Below are 17,454 nucleotides of genomic sequence, written 5' to 3'. Positions count from 1 at the left end.
TAGTAATCTGTTTTTTTTTCTCATAACATCTAGTCTACTACTTAAGGAGATTATTTCTTACAGTCACCTTCAGTACTACTTTTATGGATCGCCCTGAAAACGTTTGCTTTATAGATTTAGCCCCTGTATTGTATCTTGATGCTAGAGGAAAAACAAAACAAAACAAAATACTATAAGGAGAAGCACAGTATCAGTTAAACTTTTGGAGACAGAACTAAACTAAAAAAATAAGTACTGATTTCCATCTACTGCTCATTTGTAAAACTGGTTAATATAAAAAGTGATAATTCTAAACTTAGCTTTAGGACAAAAAAATAAAACCACAAATATGGAGAAGGTTTTATATCAAATGTGATAAAATTAAGAGTCTCCAAAGGTCTCAATATATATAATTTCTTCCCTTTCAAACCTTTCTAATGCTTCATGTCTATATGTAGATTTTCTGAATTTCCTGTTTGTGATTAAAATACCTGCCTTGAGAAGGACTCTCTTTAAATATACTATTCTTAGTTAAAAACCCTAAGGGCTTATGTGCCTAGAAACATGTTTTTTGCCTGAGGTTTATCTAAGCTCTAAGCAAACTTAATATCAGTTTCAGATAATAAGGTGTCTCTTTTTTTATATATTAAACAGAAGAACATGATGGAGGCTGCAATATCTACATGTAAGAAGCATTTACACTGACAGTAAGACTTCTCAAAAGGCAACACTTGAAAATGGAAAATGAAAACAATTTTAAATGTTTTTAAATAGCATTCAAGAAGAAGTATGAAGATTGATACCTTTATTATAATAACTGGATAAAAGAAACGTAGTGCATATATAAAATTATTTATAGATCATATAAACTTGCATGCAGGAAAATATAGAAATAAGCAAATAATATAAGGAGATAATAAAATATAAACATAAACCTTGTTGTAAAAAATCACTATGCTTGTATATCTATACTAAAGTCCCAAGAAACTCAGAGAAGATGAAGTTAAATTCATATGCAAATCCACACACATTCAAACGTGTAATGTGAAGACTGCTAAATGTTAATTACAAGGATTATCTATATAGCTCAAAATGTATAGCACATATCTATCATAATCAAAGCCTTAAAATTGATTCTCAGAAATTCATGGTTTTCAAAAGCCACCAGGTATTGGCCCTAGGACACACATCCAGGACTGTTGTGTGTGTTCATGATCCTTGTGCACGCCCTGTCCTTGTTGGCCTGAAGAATCCACAGTCTAAGCACAGGTGGCCTACATTGGGTTCTGGAATACTAAGTTTTATTTCTATTAACTCAAATAAGAAAGAGATTCACCATAACAGATTTTTTTTCAGAAAATATAGAAGGCATAACACACAGGAATAATGAAATGTTGATAGTGAAAGATGTTATCAATGAAAATGATAGTATAGAAAGTTACTTGATTACAGCTTCCAACCATCAAACTATATAGTTACATAAGGACCAATTTACTTTGAACGAAACCTAGAAGCTCGCTAAATGGCTCACAAAAATTAAGCAAACTAGAAGAAAAGTCAGTTAGTGGAAGTATGTGACCCAAACTCTAGTAATATTTTTTAAAGTTTGTTAACAGATTTAAATTATCAATGTTAATTTTTTTTTTTGGCGTTTTGGGTCACACCTGGTGATGCTCAGGGCTGACTCCTGGCTCTGCACTCAGGAATCACTCCTGGAGGTGTTCAGGAGACCATATGGGATTCTGGGAATCAAACCCAGGTCAGCCACGTGTAAGGCAAATGCCCTACCTGCTGTACTATAGCTCCAGCCCCATTAAATTATCAATGTTCATTTTATGAAATTAAATAGTAGTTATCATTATGAAAAGTAATGTATACAAAATATACTGTGTTGCTGCTCACTAAATATATCTCACATCACTGCATCACTGTCATCACTTCTATCCCGTTGTTTATCGATTTGCTCGAGGGGGCACCAGTAATGTCCCCATTGTAAGACTTGTTGTTATTGTTTTTGACATACCAAATACGCCATGGGTAGCTCTCCAGGGTCTGCCATGTGGGCAGGATACTCTTGGTAGCTTGCTGGGCTCTCCAAGAGGGGCAGAGGAATAGAACCCAGGTCAGCTGAGTGCAAGGCAAACTACCTACCCGCTGTACTATTGCTCCAAACCGTATCTCACATATCTGTCACATAACATATCTATCAGATATTTATGTTGGACATCTTAAAGTTGCATGATACTATGTATTAATGAAACTGAAAAAAATAACTAACGAACAACCTAAATTTATACTTCAAGGATCTAGATAAAGAACAAACAAATACCAAGGTTAGTATAAGAAAAAATCATATTTATCTAAAAGCACATTAATAGGTAGCTGAATAAAAAAATCTATAATACTAGATAGATTCAGCTGCAGTCCAACCTTTCCACATTCATGGTCGAAGTCAACCAGCATTCGTGCCACTTGGCTAATGTTTGGTGTTATCAGAACGAACAAACAGTGTCATCAGCGAAGCAGCGGTGGTGTAGTTGCCAACCATCTATCTTCTCTCCTATTCCTTCCCATTCCAGTCATCGCATGATGTTCTCGAGGGTGGCACTGATGAGATTCAGTGAAATGGTATCGCCCTGCTGAACCCCTCTTTACGTTGATGATCACTTCTTTGTAGAATGGTGAGATCCTGGTGGTGAATCCACAGTACAGCTCATGGAGAATCCTGATGTACTGACTTTCAACGCCCTGTTTGGCTAGCACTTTGATGACTGCTTCAGTCTCAACAGAATCAAAGGCCTTCTTTAAATCAATGAACGTTAGACAGAGTGGCATCATGAACTCTCTTGAAACCTCAATGAGCTTGGTCACAGTGTGGATATGGTCTATCATGCTGAATCCTGTTCGAACCCTGGCTTGCTCACATGGTTGACCTTCATCTAGTGTTCTGCCAATCCTAATCAGCATGACTCAAGTGAATAACTTGTAGATCAGGTGATAGTTGACAATGTCATGGATGTCTCCCTTCTTGTACAACAGGATGATCCTGATGGTTTTCCACTGGGATGGAACCTTGCATTTAGACATGTAGCATGTGAAGAGCTGATGAGCAACAAGATGACAAGTGATACAAGTGATACTAGATAGAATCTTACTCTGTCACCTACAGATATGAAAGTTTGCATTTTAGGACATTGATGAGTACTGGCACCAGATTTTTTAGGTGTTTGGGTCTGACCTTGACCAAGTGCTGTACACTTGTTTACCCATGAAATGGCGTGTTGGATTTTGGAAGAGAGAATGCTGGGAACAACATATCCATCCTGCGGAATTTGGTATGTGGGCAGGCTATCATGTTCATGTTCAGACTATCGAAGAGATCCAAGCAGAAGTTGTGGACAACCTTTTCCATTGCCCTTCTGGAAGATGTAATAGATACATCAAGACGGTGGAGGGCAGTCATCTTGGTCTTGAAGGACAGGTGGGTGTTGCGAATACTTTCTGGCTTCTGTTGCATCAGCCAACACAGCTGCTCTTCTCTCCTTGAGGTCTTCCTTTATTGCTTTGTGTTCATGAGAAACAAACTAGTTCCCGACATTCCATTTGCTCTCAACAGAATGAACATCTCTGAATGCAGCAGTTATGTGTACCTAGGTTGAGAACTCGACATGACAAACGACTTGGTGCCAGAACTGTGCAGTTGGAAGAGAGTGGCATGGGATGCCTTCAAGAGTGTCTAAAAAGTTGTTAAGAGGACAAAGAAACTTTAGCTCCAGGCATATCTTTTCAACTCCACCATTCTTCCTGCACTAACATAACCTCAGAGGCCTAGGCCCTATGAAAACAGGATGAGAACACTATTCGGGTTTCCCAAAGAGGAATCGAAAGAGCTATGCCTGGAGTATCATGTTTCACTCAAGCGAGAGAAGGAATCTGGAGTTCTGATCTCCGTCCACGATTTAGGATCAGGGATGCTGCCTCGTTTGCCAAGGCGTCAAAAATCAGATGGGCCAGACACGTAATGCAATTTGGAGATGACCGCTGGACTAAAGCCATTACCTACTGAATTCCAGGGGACATCAAAAGAATGCCTGGCCGCCCAACTACGAGATGATCAGACTTCCTTGTCAAGACCCTGAAGAATGGTTTGAGGCTCTTTGTGTTCCTGGAGCGAGTAGACACCATTGGGGTACACTAGCAGGTGACAGGGATGAATGGAGACATTATTGGCGCCCGCTTGAGCAAATTGATGAACAACAAGATGACAAGTCATACTAGATAGAATCTTACTCTGTCACCTACAGATATGAAAGTTTGCATTTGTGGTCTTCGGCTACAGCTTGCTACAGCTCCAGCTTCCCTCCCCACCCCAAGCAGAGCTCCCGGCGGCCGAAGACCACCAGGACCTAGCTACAGCCATGCCGGAAGCTCCTCTCCACACGTTCGAACAGGCCTCATGCATAAAGGTACCGGCAGAGGAACCCAGGTGTGTGTAATTCCATCAACGGCCAACATCCAGAGAGAGACTTAAAAGCAAGCTCTCAGAAGCAAGCGGCCGCAAAGCAGCCGTGTGATATCATGTAGCCTGCTTCTCCCTCTGGGAGAAACTGGAAATCTTCTGAGAGTTTCCTGCCCACATGGGACAGCCTTGCAAGCTTCCCATGGTATATTCATATGCAAAATCCAGTAACAAGCTGGATCTCATTCCCCTGACCCTGAATAGCCCCCAGTGCAACATAGTTAGGAGGGTCGAGTCGAGATAGACTTCTAAGATCTCAGGGAAAGGACGAAATGAGATGTTACTGAGCCCACCCGAGAAATCGGTGATTAACGGGATTTTGGGATTTCGTGAAGATAACATGAAACTTTGCTGGTTGAAAAATTTAGTATGCCTAATTTTTGTATTTATTTTCCCTTTTCATCACTAAATTACTTATGTCTAATTTAGTTGTGTGAGATTTAAATACAAATAGATTTCCCAAATTGTTTTTCTATTCTATTTTACTTTTCTTGCCTTCCTTTCAGTTTCCACATTTTTAATGTTTTTCTTTAACCTTTTTCTTCTAGTTACAAAATTTCCTCACTATGCTTTAAAATTACTTCCTCAATTGGTGATGGGTGTGATGTTGAAAATAGGTGCTGAGAAACATTATTAACAAATAAACATTTATAGAATTATCACGAATCACGAATCACGAAATTCCCATTAATCACCGATTTCTCGGGCGGGCTCAGTAACATCTCATTTCGTCCTTTCCCTGAGATCTTAGCAGTCCATCTCGACTTGGCCCTCCTAACTATGTTGCACTGGGGGCTCTTCAGGGTCAGGGGAATGAGATCCAGCTTGTTACTGGATTTTGCATATGAATACAACATGGAAAGCTTGCAAGGCTGTCCCATGTGGACAGGAAACTCTCAGAAGATTTCCAGTTTCTCCCAGAGGTAGAAGTAGGCTACATGATATCACGAGGTCGCTTGCGGCCGCTTGCTTCTGAGAGCTTGCTTTTAAGTCTCTCTCTGGATGTTGGCCGTTGATGGAATTACACACACCTGGGTTCTTCTGCGGGTACCTTCATGCATGAGGCCTGTCCGGACATGTGGAGAGGGGCCTCCAGCCTGGCTGTACCTAGGTTCCGGTGTTCTTCGGCCTCTGGGAGCTCTGCTCAGGGTGGGGAGGGAAACTGGAGCCCATCCTCTCCGAGGGGTCCCGGGGAAGACAGGCAGGCATGCGGGCAAGAGACTCTCTGAATTATAAAACATTATAAAGCACTCTGAATTATATAAGACTCTATAGAATTATAAAACACAGAATCTCAATTAAATTTTTTTAAAGATTTTTTTTAAATAATTACTTTGACACTTCTTTTCACACATAAAGTAGGAATTGCTATTTGTTGTTCTACTTAAAAGAGGGTTTAACTGGTGTTTCCTATGACTGCTTAATTTTCCTCTTCTATTCTGTTAGACATGAAATACTGTTAATGTCACTGGTGTTTCATTGTCTTCAGAAAATTTTTGCATGTATATTTTGCTGAGTTAACAATGAATTGCAAGAAAATGCATATTTATATTTCAGACAGAATTGTTATTACACCAATCACCACATAAAGTCCTAATATTCCACCACTACTGTCAATGCATATTTTATGATTGCTTTCCTTCTTCCTTTCATCTTCAGTCCACATCATATTTCAATGATTAGATTATTCCTGAATTTCTGTGAATTTTTGTTGGGATTTCTTGAATCAACCCTTTATTTTCCAGGTATGAATGTAGACATCTGTGTGTGTGATTTAAATTACATTGTCATGTCAGTTTATTTTTATTATCTTTTGCCGTTCCTTAAACACATGCATTTATTATATATATTTTATTTCTATAAAGAAACATTGAATATGAAGTGAGAAAAAACAATTCTATATGAGAAGAAGTGAGAAAGAGAATTAAAGCTTGTCGTCAGTCTATTTCCTTTCTTTTTAAAAGCAAAACTATAGACTAAATAAGCCCCTTTGTTATTTTGTGGGAAAAAATATATAATTTTAATTTCAGAAAACTTGTATTTATTTTCTTAAGATCATCATTGTCATAAGTTCTTAAGATATTTCTTAAAATATTAATTTTAATTCTTAAGAAATATTTCCTTCTTCTGTGATCTTTCAGAATGTAGGTTAACATTGGGTCTGCCCTTTTAGCCTTGCTCAGGGAACTTAGTTTACCTTAAAGCAATGTCCTTTCTGTATGGACACAGGAAGACAGTTAATATTATGCTTTGTAACTTGGGAGTTGATTGACTCCAATAATATTTACTCCTGGACATCTGCTTTCTCAATTCAGTTGCCCTTAGTTCCTAGCACCCCAAAAGCAGAGTCCCGATGAGGGATGGAATGAACCCAGGGAAAAGTGTGAGCTACGCTGGCTTCAAAATGGGCTAGGCCAAAGTGCCACAATACTCAACTATGAGTTGAAAGCATGTTCATAGACAAATGCTGTCATGATCCAAAAGTAACGACGAGACTAGGACCCTGCTGGGGTTAGGAAGACTAACGTAACCTGAGGACTGTGATCTGGAATACATAGTGAATGTCCTCAGGAAGAACCAAACTTTAAGCTTGATAAATCTCTTACTGTGCTCATACAGAATGACATTGCTAGAAATATTAGAAGTAGATTTGCTACAACTAATTAAGTGTATTACTAGCTGAGGAAAGAAGAAAGCAACACACCGTAGATGGGATCCCTCCCTTAAGCATATCTCCTAGTAATCTGGAGTAATCTCCTTAGATGAGATTTTGTTAATCTCCTGGAGGAGTGGTCTTACTCATCTTTGTTGATTTGTTAATGTTCAACCCACCTTTATGTTACCACTCTATGTGATTTCTATATAAATTAAGACTGTAAGAGAATTAAGGGAGAAGACACAGAAGCAGAGCACAGAGTGAAAGAGAATCAGGGAATCATTGGAGCCAGAAGCACAGGAAAGAAAGAGCACAAAGCAAGTCAGGAGTAAGAGTCAGAGTCAGAGTCAGAGGTGAGAGTGAGTGGGGCTCCTGAGATAGAAACAGAAGGGCTCTAGAGAGAGAGAGATCAGAAGACAGATTTGAAGAGACCAGAGGAGAGCCTACAGGGACAGAGACAGAGACAGAGAGACAGACAGAAGAGAGCACAGCAGCACACACAGAAGCAGAGCACAAAGAGGAGCCATCCCGATCCGGTCCATACACAGCCACACGAGAGCACCGAACGTGAGTGGCGAGAGAGAGAGAGAGGGAGAGAGAGAGAGAGAGAGAGAGAGAGAGAGAGAGAGAGAGAGAACCGCTCCGAGAGCCCGCAAACAACACACACATCATTGCACCCTTTCCCGCATGCGCGCGATTATATTTTTTACATCAGAGTATTCATAAAATCACATATTTAAATAACAATTCTATATGAGTATGTTTCTTTTCAATTAAAAATGTGCAGTTATATTAGAATTATGATAAATACCTTGAAATATACTCTCACATTGTTCATCCCCATTTATACACTGTCCGTGGAAACAGATCCAATTATTAGCAATTCCACATGGTCGTCCATCATAATAATATATGTCTTCTGGGCAGTCAGCATGTGTACCATTACATACCTCCTTTATGTCACATCTGGCATCAGCCAACCTACATGTTTCTCTAGAAAACTGATGGGTAGAGGTAAATTATATTGAATAAAGCAAAATTTTGACATAACACATGTAAATAATTATAATGTTAGTCACTAGGTAATATAAAACATTTTATTTTTTTTATTTTTTTTTATTTATTTATTTTTAATAGTTTATTTTTAATTTGTGAGTCAACGTGAGGGTACAGTTACAGATTTATACATTTTTGTGCTCATGTTTCTCCCTTACAAAGTTTGATAACCCATCCCTTCACCAGTGCCCATTCTCCACCACCAGTAAACCCAACATCCCACCCCCCCTTCCCAGTCCCGTCTCCCCCCACCCCACACTGCCACTATGGCAGGGTATTCCCTTTTGTTCTCTCTCTCTGGTTAGGTGTTGTGGTTTGCAATAAAGGTGTTGAGTGGCCATTGCGTTCAGTCTCTAGTCTATATTTGGCCCGCATCATCTTTCCCCCACATGACCAACAACCACATTTTACTTGCTGTTCCCTTCACTGAGTTGCCCAGAATGAGAGAACAGCCTCCAAGCCATGGTGACAACCTCCTGGTACTTATTTCTACTATTCTTGGGTGTTCGTCTTATAGTCTATTATTCTAATATAAAACATTTTAAAGGCCCTTACCTGACAACTTGAACAGCACAGCCCAGAAGCACAATCAGTGCCATCTTTCTTTCGACATGTGGTACCATCACAGCAATTCTCAACTATGCTCGCACATTCCTGGAAGACAATTCGTATGTTCTGAGTTAGTATCCAACTTCTATTTACATTGCATGAATACCTTCATGATAACAGCATAATGTATTATAGACAATTACTTAAATTGTATGTTGGCAAACAGAAAAGATAAAGCTGCTCATTGATTTAACAGACAATTATTAATTTCCCGCTATGTTTGAGCCATAAATTCTTAGGTGTTTAAAGCAGTCTTGACTATAGTAGTAGTAGTACTTTCTAGAAAATCCCTTGAGCTTACCAAAGCCAAGATATCAGAAAGATATATTTTTCTTATAGGCAAAAAAGATATTAAATATAAGAAATAACCAGAAGTTATAACAAGAATTTTGTGATTGTTCTCAATAAATGTTTGAGTCAGTATTTTAATAAGTTTGTACTTTCATTGGATATTATAGTTGTAGTTCTTTAAAGATAAGGAGATATAATTGAAGACAAGGTCAGCAAAACCCTCCACGACATTGAAGACACTGGTATCTTCAAAGATGACACACTACTGACCAAGCAAGTGAAAACAGATAAATAAATGTGACTATCTCAAACTAAGAAGCTCTTGCACCTCAAAAAAAAAACAGTAACCAAAATACAAAAACAATCTACAGAATGGGAAAGGATATTTACTCAGTACCCATCTGATAAAGGGTTGATATCAAGGATATACAATGCACTGGCTGAACTCCACAAGAAGAAAACTGCCGACCCGATCAAAAAATGGGGTGATGAAATGAACATAAACTTTCCCAAAGAAGAAATCCGAATGGCTGAGAGACACATGAGAAAATGTTCAACATCACTAATCATCAGGGAGATGCAGATCAAAACAACAATGAGATATCATCTCACACCACAGAGACTGGCCCACATCCCAGAAAAATAAAAGCAACCGGTCTTGGTGTGGATGTGGGGAGAAAGGGACTCTCCTTGACTGCTGGTGGGAATGCCGATTGGGTTAGCCCTTTTGGAAAACAATATGGACGATTCTCAAAAAATTAGAAATTGAGCTTCCATTTGACCCAGCAATACCACTCCTGGGAATATATCCCAGAGAGGCAAAACAGTATAGTAGAGATGGCATATGTATTTCTATGTTCATTGCAGCACTGTTTACAATAGCCAGAATCTAGAAAAAATCAGAGTGCCCCAAAACAGATGACTGGTTAAAGAAACTCTGGTACATATACACAATGGAATACTATGTAGCTGTCAGAAAACATGAAGTCATGAAATTTGCATGTATATGGATCAACATGTAAAATATCATGTTGAGTGAAATGAGTCAGAAAGAAAGACACAGACATAAAAAGATTGCACTCATATGTGGAATATAATATAACTGAGAAGTACAAGTTTGCAGTGATGCAATTTCTGGCAGATATTTCTTTGGACTTAGTTACTAAAATAATAAAATACAGAAACCCAAAACCTTGAGGCCCTAGTGCGGTCACTTGACCTCATATCTCTTCATTCTCAGCAATGGAAAACAAATTATCAAATGCTTCCTTTTCAGCAGGTCTGACTTTAGGGGGGAGAAACTCCAAACAATAATAGTGAGTTTTGTTGAAATATTGAATGTAATCAAAGTAAAGTGAAAGTGAAATCAGTTACACAGGTGCCGGGGGGGGGGGACTGGGGATGTGGGGGTGTGGGGTGGAGCTATACTGTGATTCTTAGTGGTGGAATATGTGCACTGGTGAAGGGATGGGTGTTCGAGCATTGTATAACTGAGACTTAAACCTGAAAACTTTGTAACTTTCCACATGTTGACTCAATAAAAAAATTAAAAAAAAATAAAGATAAGGAGATATAAACTGGCATTTCTGAAAATAACTGAAGTTTATTAATATATCATTATATTTTATTCTATAATCCAACCGTGTTTGTGGCTTTGCTTTTTATATGCTGTTATTAAGCTCAATAAGATAAGAAAAAAGTTGAAGAGGTAGTGCTTTTTTTCTCTCTCTCATACTAATATATATACTAACATGTAACATTTATATACATATCTTTCTTTAAATTCCAAGAGATTTTAAATTGGGATAATGAGAGAAAAATCTTTCTAAAAATTTCAGAGAAATTAACTTTAGTATTAATGTTGTGCAACAGTACCTTTGTATTATTTTTCTAATAATACTTTTTTTGCTTAATCTCCATTATTATTGCTATCGCTATTACCATCTTATAGGATTTTTTTTTGGTTTTTTTTGCTTTTGGGGTCACACCCAGCGATGCACAGGGGTTACTCCTGGCTCATGCACTCAGGAATCACTCCTGGCGGTGCTCAGTGGACCATATGGGATGCTGGGAATCGAACCCGGGTCGACCGCGTGCAAGGCAAACACCCTACCCGCTCTGCTATCGCTCCAGTCCCTTTCTTATAGGATTTTAGAGGGTAAAATTGTAACAGAAAATTTCTGGTAGTTATAAATTTAAATTGAAAATAAGTTATACATTTAATTACACCCTTATTTAAACTAAGTTATATAAATATATTTTTCATAACAATCATTGCTTCTAGTGGGAGCCATGGAATAATTCTTTAAAGAGACTTCACCCTTACCCAACACTCATAAGGAGTTGATATACAAGGACTGTAGTTATTGAAGGGGTGCTTTGCTATACCTCAATCCCTGCCCCACCTTTCTCATTTCCATTCCTTTTTCTTTCTACATTTCTACTTTTCTTCACTACAGTAATTTTGTTGTTGGCACGTGGGTCTCCAAAATAGTACTCAGTAAATCTGAGGGCTCACTACAACCTACCAGTAGTTTAATAGCAAGCTCCTGAGAATGTGGTGGTACTCAGATACCCACCCTCGCAGAAATGTTGGGACCATGTGATCTGTAAGTTGAACTTAGTCTGACTCATGCTAGGCATGTGCTCCAACTGCTTGCTATGTCTCAGACTCTAGATTTATCTAAGACATAAACGTTGAGAAAACGGACTTTGATTGTGTATCGTTCAAATCCAAACAAAGGACTGTATTTTAAATGGCAAAAGATCATAGATTAAGATGATCAGTTACATTTTACATCAGTTAAATGATAAAAAAAGAACATACTTGATGGGAAGTATAGCCTTGGTCAGATAAGTTGTAGGATTAGTGATCTTGAAAAACCTCCTAAATGAATAATCTACACACTCAGTTTGATAAAGTAGTGAAAATGGCAAGGGGTACTATAAAATAAATATTTATGCTAAAATTTGGGCAAATACTTTTCAAGTTAGCACCAACCTCCGGAGTCCCACAATCACACTCTTCACCTTCTTCCTTCCTTCCATTGCCACAAACCGGCGTACTATCCAGATATAAGGGACCCAAACGTGGCTGATTTCGAAGACAGTTTGACTTTGGCATTGATATAAAGTGTGCAAGATCTTCCATGCTGCAGTTACTAAAGGTCTTCATACCACTAGAATGACTGAAAATACATTAGACTTCAAATTTTAATATGCTTATTCCATAATCTGATGAGCCTTTGAAATACTTTGAAAAAATACTTTGAAAAAAGTATTTTATTCCATAACAGCATTCCATACAAATAACGTGCTCTGTTTTAGTAGTGTCATATTTTCATTTTCTGTGTATGGAAACTAAAACTATATAAAATATTATAGATAATAAAATATTCATATGCAATGGACTAGTAGAAACAAATAGTAATTGGTTTCATTCACAATGCTTATTCAACTCATTGCTATCTTTTGTAGACCTATGCAACAAGGCATTGCATGTTTAATTTGTTGTTTGGTTTTCCTTTAGTGAGCTTATGTTATAATGCCTGTGTATTAAGCAAAATTATTGGATTCTTTCTATTCATATTTGTTTGATAATATGGTTTTATATTTTACAAAACAGCTATACATGATATACATAAATACACATCAGTAATATTTCTTTTACTCAAAATTTTCACCTGAATTCCAAAATACTGTATTTAATTATTTTTTGTGTTACCACTGAGATAACACTTTTAAGCATGCAACGAGGACCTCTTTATACTTTTAAAATAATAGATAATTTAAAATATGATCATAATTTGATAATATAAATTTAATAATATTAAACTATGGTGTAGAAGAGCAAAGCCACTGCACACTGCCATGAAAGTGCCTGTGACTCTTGGCACCTGTCCTTGTTAACTCTCCTCCAACTTTCCCTCCTTCCCATTCATCCCCCTGATATGTGCTGATTGACATTTATTGTTTTGTTTGTTTACTATTACCTCCCTTAGTATCAACATGTGCTTCAATTACATTCCTCTGTTACCGCCAATCAATTTACTCATTCCCCATTCCCTGCCCCCTAATCCCCTAATCCAGCACTCTCAGGTCTCCATCCAAGGTTTATTCTTTTGCTGTTGTTATTTTTGTTTAAGCCACACCTGGTAATGTTTAGAGAGCACTCCTGGAAAGTGCTCAGGGACCAAGTATGGTATCATGAGTCAAACTAGGGTCGGCCCTTTGCATAATTCTTTTTAGTATATATTTATTATAATTTCATAAGGTTTTATGTTGCCACTTGCAAGAGAAGTACCTCTGAGTAGATTCCTCACAAATCAAAGCCCAGGATTAAAAATTGATTACAAGTATTTTAACTAAATGGTTTTGATACTTAGTGAAGGGATAGAACTCATATTTTATTGCTGTAGACATTGGAGATTAATATTGACAATTAACTTTTATGTTTTTGAAGTTCTGTGGGAAGTGGAAAATGTCTCTAATAGTAATATGTTAGGAAGATAATTGACTGACTCTAGTATTAAGTGATCAACAGTTTCCATTAAATACTTTAATTATTTGGTCCTAATAAACTAAAAATATCAAAGTATTCTAGCAATAATGATAACAGGCACTGGGAGACAGTAGTTAGGATGCATGCCTGGTATGAACCTGATCTGGGTTCAATTCCTGCCATCATATGGTCCCTCTAGCATCTCTAGATGCTCAAAAATTTCCAGCAAATCTGGAAACCTCAGCATTATGAGGTGACCCAGGCTTTCCCAGCACAGTGGGACCGAGCAGCAGTGCATCCTTAGGCCCTTAGCTGGACAAGTTATGTTGGCTGAGAACCACATGGGGGTTCAGGGTCTTCTGAGCACACCTTGGGCACCCCCACAGCTAGAGAGAAAGAAAGAAAGAAAGAAAGAAAGAAAGAAAGAAAGAAAGAAAGAAAGAAAGAAAGAAAGAAAGAAAGAAAGAAAGAAAGAAAGAAAGAAAGAAAGAAAGAAAGAAAGAAAGAGAGAGAAAGAGAGAAAGGAAGAAAGAAAAAGAGAAAGGAAGAAAGAAAAAGAGAAAGGAAGAAACAAGGGAAGAGACAAGGGATGAGACACAGGAAGAAATGGAAAGGATGATAAGACAAGGAATTATTAAAATACTCAAAAATTCCCATTCTACTGACAAAAGAGAAGCTGAATAATATCTCTGAAACCTGGCATTGGAATCAGCATCTGGTATCAAGACTAGAATAAGCCAGAGAAAACATAGAGCATTCATACAAACAAAAACAGTCTTATAACCATCATTATACAGTGAATATAAAATTGTTTGGCATATCTAATTGTGTATTAAATTATAAATGCATGCATTTAACAGTGATACATGCAGATGTGCATGGTGAAATTAGAATAAATACTTTGATCTAAGGGCCATAATCATGACCTTCTAGTAGACTATTATGATTTTTTTAAACATCTTCAACTCCCCAAACAAAATTAATGTTTATATGAATATTTATGTGATAAATATAAAAATAAGGCTCTTACATTGCATCTGGGTTCATTATGCAGACAGGCCCTGGGCAGTGGCATTTCTTAATGTCATCATAAGCTATTCCCATGTTAAGGCTCAGTAATTGAGCTAGAATTACTGCTAGTGATTCCAGACTTAGAGATTTGGGGTGCTGGAAAGAAAGCATACGTTTTAGGAGATAACCAATTTACGCAGAAAATAATGTTAATATACAAATGTCACATGTGAAGATATAACAAAGACATCTGCTTGCTACATTAATGCCATTTGTGTTGGCCTAAAATTTTATAATTACATGTATCAATATAAGAAAATATGAAGATCTGAACCAGAGAGATAGTAAAATGGGTCAAGTGCTTGCCTTGCATGCAACTGACCTGATTTTGAGCCCTAGACCACAGTGTACTAGGAGTGTCTCCAGTCCTCAGGAGTGATCCCTGAACACAGAGCCAGGAGTAAGACCTGAGCAGTGCTGGGGATTGCACAAAAATTAAAAAACAAAACGAAACAAAACATAAAATGAAATAGAAAAAGTTAAATCTTAAATTTGTTTTCTAGCATCAGGTCAAGAAAAAACTATGCTCCAGTAACTTACTAATTAATAGTAATAGTAATATTTGTATAATAAAGGATACACATCCATATATTGTGGCATTAACAAATTACATTTGTTTATAATTTAATGTTTAGAGACATGCTTTTAACATGTTATCTTTAATTTATATTATTGTATAACAATTGATAATGAAAGGTGACTTTCCACAGTTATTAAAACTCTACTAATGTAATTCAAATGCCTTCTCATTTTCATTTTCTAAATTATTTTTACTATAGCACATTTTGACCATGATAAAATATGTGAAGTTTAAGGTTTTAAAGTTTATTTTAAACATATTTAATTCATTCATTCATGTGTGTATATGTGCTTGTGTTTGTGTGTAATTATATTTCGTTTGTGAACAAATTAATCTCTACTTTCCTCAAATATATTTTTGCTATCAACTTGTCAGTTTTACCAAAAGTACAGCTAGTTAAGGGTTTAATTATGACTTTATTAACATATCTACATACCATGTAATAAATTTTAGCTTAAATGAAAGTGTTAAAAATTTTGCAATAAAAAAATATATATATACTTGTCATTAAATGTGCTGGGCTGGAGCGATAGCCTAGCGGTTAGGGTGTTTGCTTAGCATGCGGCCGACCTGGGTTCGATTCCTCTGCCCCTCTCAGAGAGTATCTCGCCCGCATGGCAGAGCCTGGCAAGCTACCCGTGGCATATTCAATATGCCAAAAACAGTAACAACAAATGTCACAATGGAGACGTTACTGGTGCCCGCTGGAGCAAATCGATGAGCAACGGGATGACAGTGACAGTGACAGTCATTAAATGTGCTAATATGTATATTTACAAAGAAAGAAATTTAAAAAATTATTGAGGTTAATTTTCTTTGAAATTAGTAAAGGCAGGATTAAAAACATTGGCCTAGACAGATATTACAGTGGGTAAGGTGTGTGCCTTGTATGCAGCTGACCCAGTTTGATTCCTGGACTCCTGTATGGTCTCCTGAGCACTACTAGGAATGACTCCTGAGTGGAGAGCCAGAAGTAACTCTGGGCATCGGTGGGTATGGTCCCAAACCCACCAAATTATATATAGTACACTTGAAAAATATTATAAAATTGGCATTGGATCAAGTTTCCTTATCTTAGAGAACATTATATCCTGGAATAAACACAATAGTAGTTAAACATTTCCTGAAATGAAGACTGACTAACAATTAAGTTAAACATTGCTCAACTGTTTCATCTGAATGCTGTTCCTGAAATTCCAGCCAATAAGGGAAAAATGCAAATATTTTATGGTCACCTGATCCTATCAGGAGTGATCTTTTAAATGCAAACCCTGAGTACTACCATGTGTGGCCCCAAAACCAACAATAAATAATAACAATAACAACAACAAAAACAACAACAACAATACTACAAGTGTTGGGGTGGATGTGGTGGGAAAAGAGGACCCTCATTCGCTGCTGCTGGGAATGATGGCTGGTTCAACATTTTTGGAAAACACTATGACTACTTCTAAGAATTGAGGAAAAAACTAGGAATTGAGTTTCTATAAGAAACAGACATTCTACTTCTGATATCTACTCAATGATCCAAAAAGTTTTTAGAAAAGATGCTTGCACTAATATGTTCATTTCTGCACTATTCACAATAGCCAAAATTGGGAAGCAATCCAACTGTCCAAGAGCAGATGACTGGATAAAAAATTATGTACATATACACAGTGAAATATTACTTGGCTATAAGAAAGGATGGAATCATGGGAATTATGGATGGATCTAGAGTGTATCAAGCTCATACTAAGTGAAGTAAGTCAGGAGAGGGATAGGACCAAAATGATCTCTCACATGTGGGATATGAAGAATCATAGCACCACTGGGCTCAAGTAGTACCACATCTCAGCGACTGAGTATCAAACTGTCTGGTCCAACTAACTATCTCTTTGCTTCAGTTTGCTTGGCCAATGACATTTATGATACCTCTAAACTCAATGTCATGAAATGTTCTATCTTTGTAATTGTTTTGCTTTGTTTTTGGATCACACCAGATCATGCTCAGGGGTTATTCCTGGCTCTGTGCTAAAAGATCATTCCTGGTGATACTTGGGGGACAGTATCTGATGCTGGGGATAAAACCCAGGTGTCCAAGAAAAACACTCTGCTCACAGTATCATCATCCTGGTCGCTCTTTTCACCAATATTCTGTGGATTGTATGATTTGTACATTATACTGCTGAAAAGGTCTGATATTGACAGCT

At 37.3% G+C, this 17,454-nt stretch overlaps 1 protein-coding gene across 1 annotated transcript in view; it reads right to left on the bottom strand.

Moving 5' to 3' along the window:
• ADAM2 (ADAM metallopeptidase domain 2) overlaps nt 1-17,454 on the bottom strand; it is a 131,364-nt gene that overhangs the window by 54,933 nt on the left and 58,977 nt on the right. The window contains exons 10-13 of the mRNA XM_055128386.1: nt 14,642-14,778; nt 12,112-12,298; nt 8,766-8,864; nt 7,966-8,155 (exon numbers count right to left, since the gene is read on the bottom strand). Of these exons, the coding sequence (XP_054984361.1) occupies nt 7,966-8,155; nt 8,766-8,864; nt 12,112-12,298; nt 14,642-14,778 (613 nt within the window). The remainder of the gene's footprint in view (nt 1-7,965; nt 8,156-8,765; nt 8,865-12,111; nt 12,299-14,641; nt 14,779-17,454) is intronic.

The sequence above is a fragment of the Sorex araneus genome, chromosome 1 (assembly GCF_027595985.1).
Source record: "Sorex araneus isolate mSorAra2 chromosome 1, mSorAra2.pri, whole genome shotgun sequence".
Lineage (NCBI taxonomy): Eukaryota > Metazoa > Chordata > Mammalia > Eulipotyphla > Soricidae > Sorex > Sorex araneus.
Note: the sequence above shows the minus strand (reverse complement) of the source record. Positions and strands in the feature narration are given on the sequence as shown.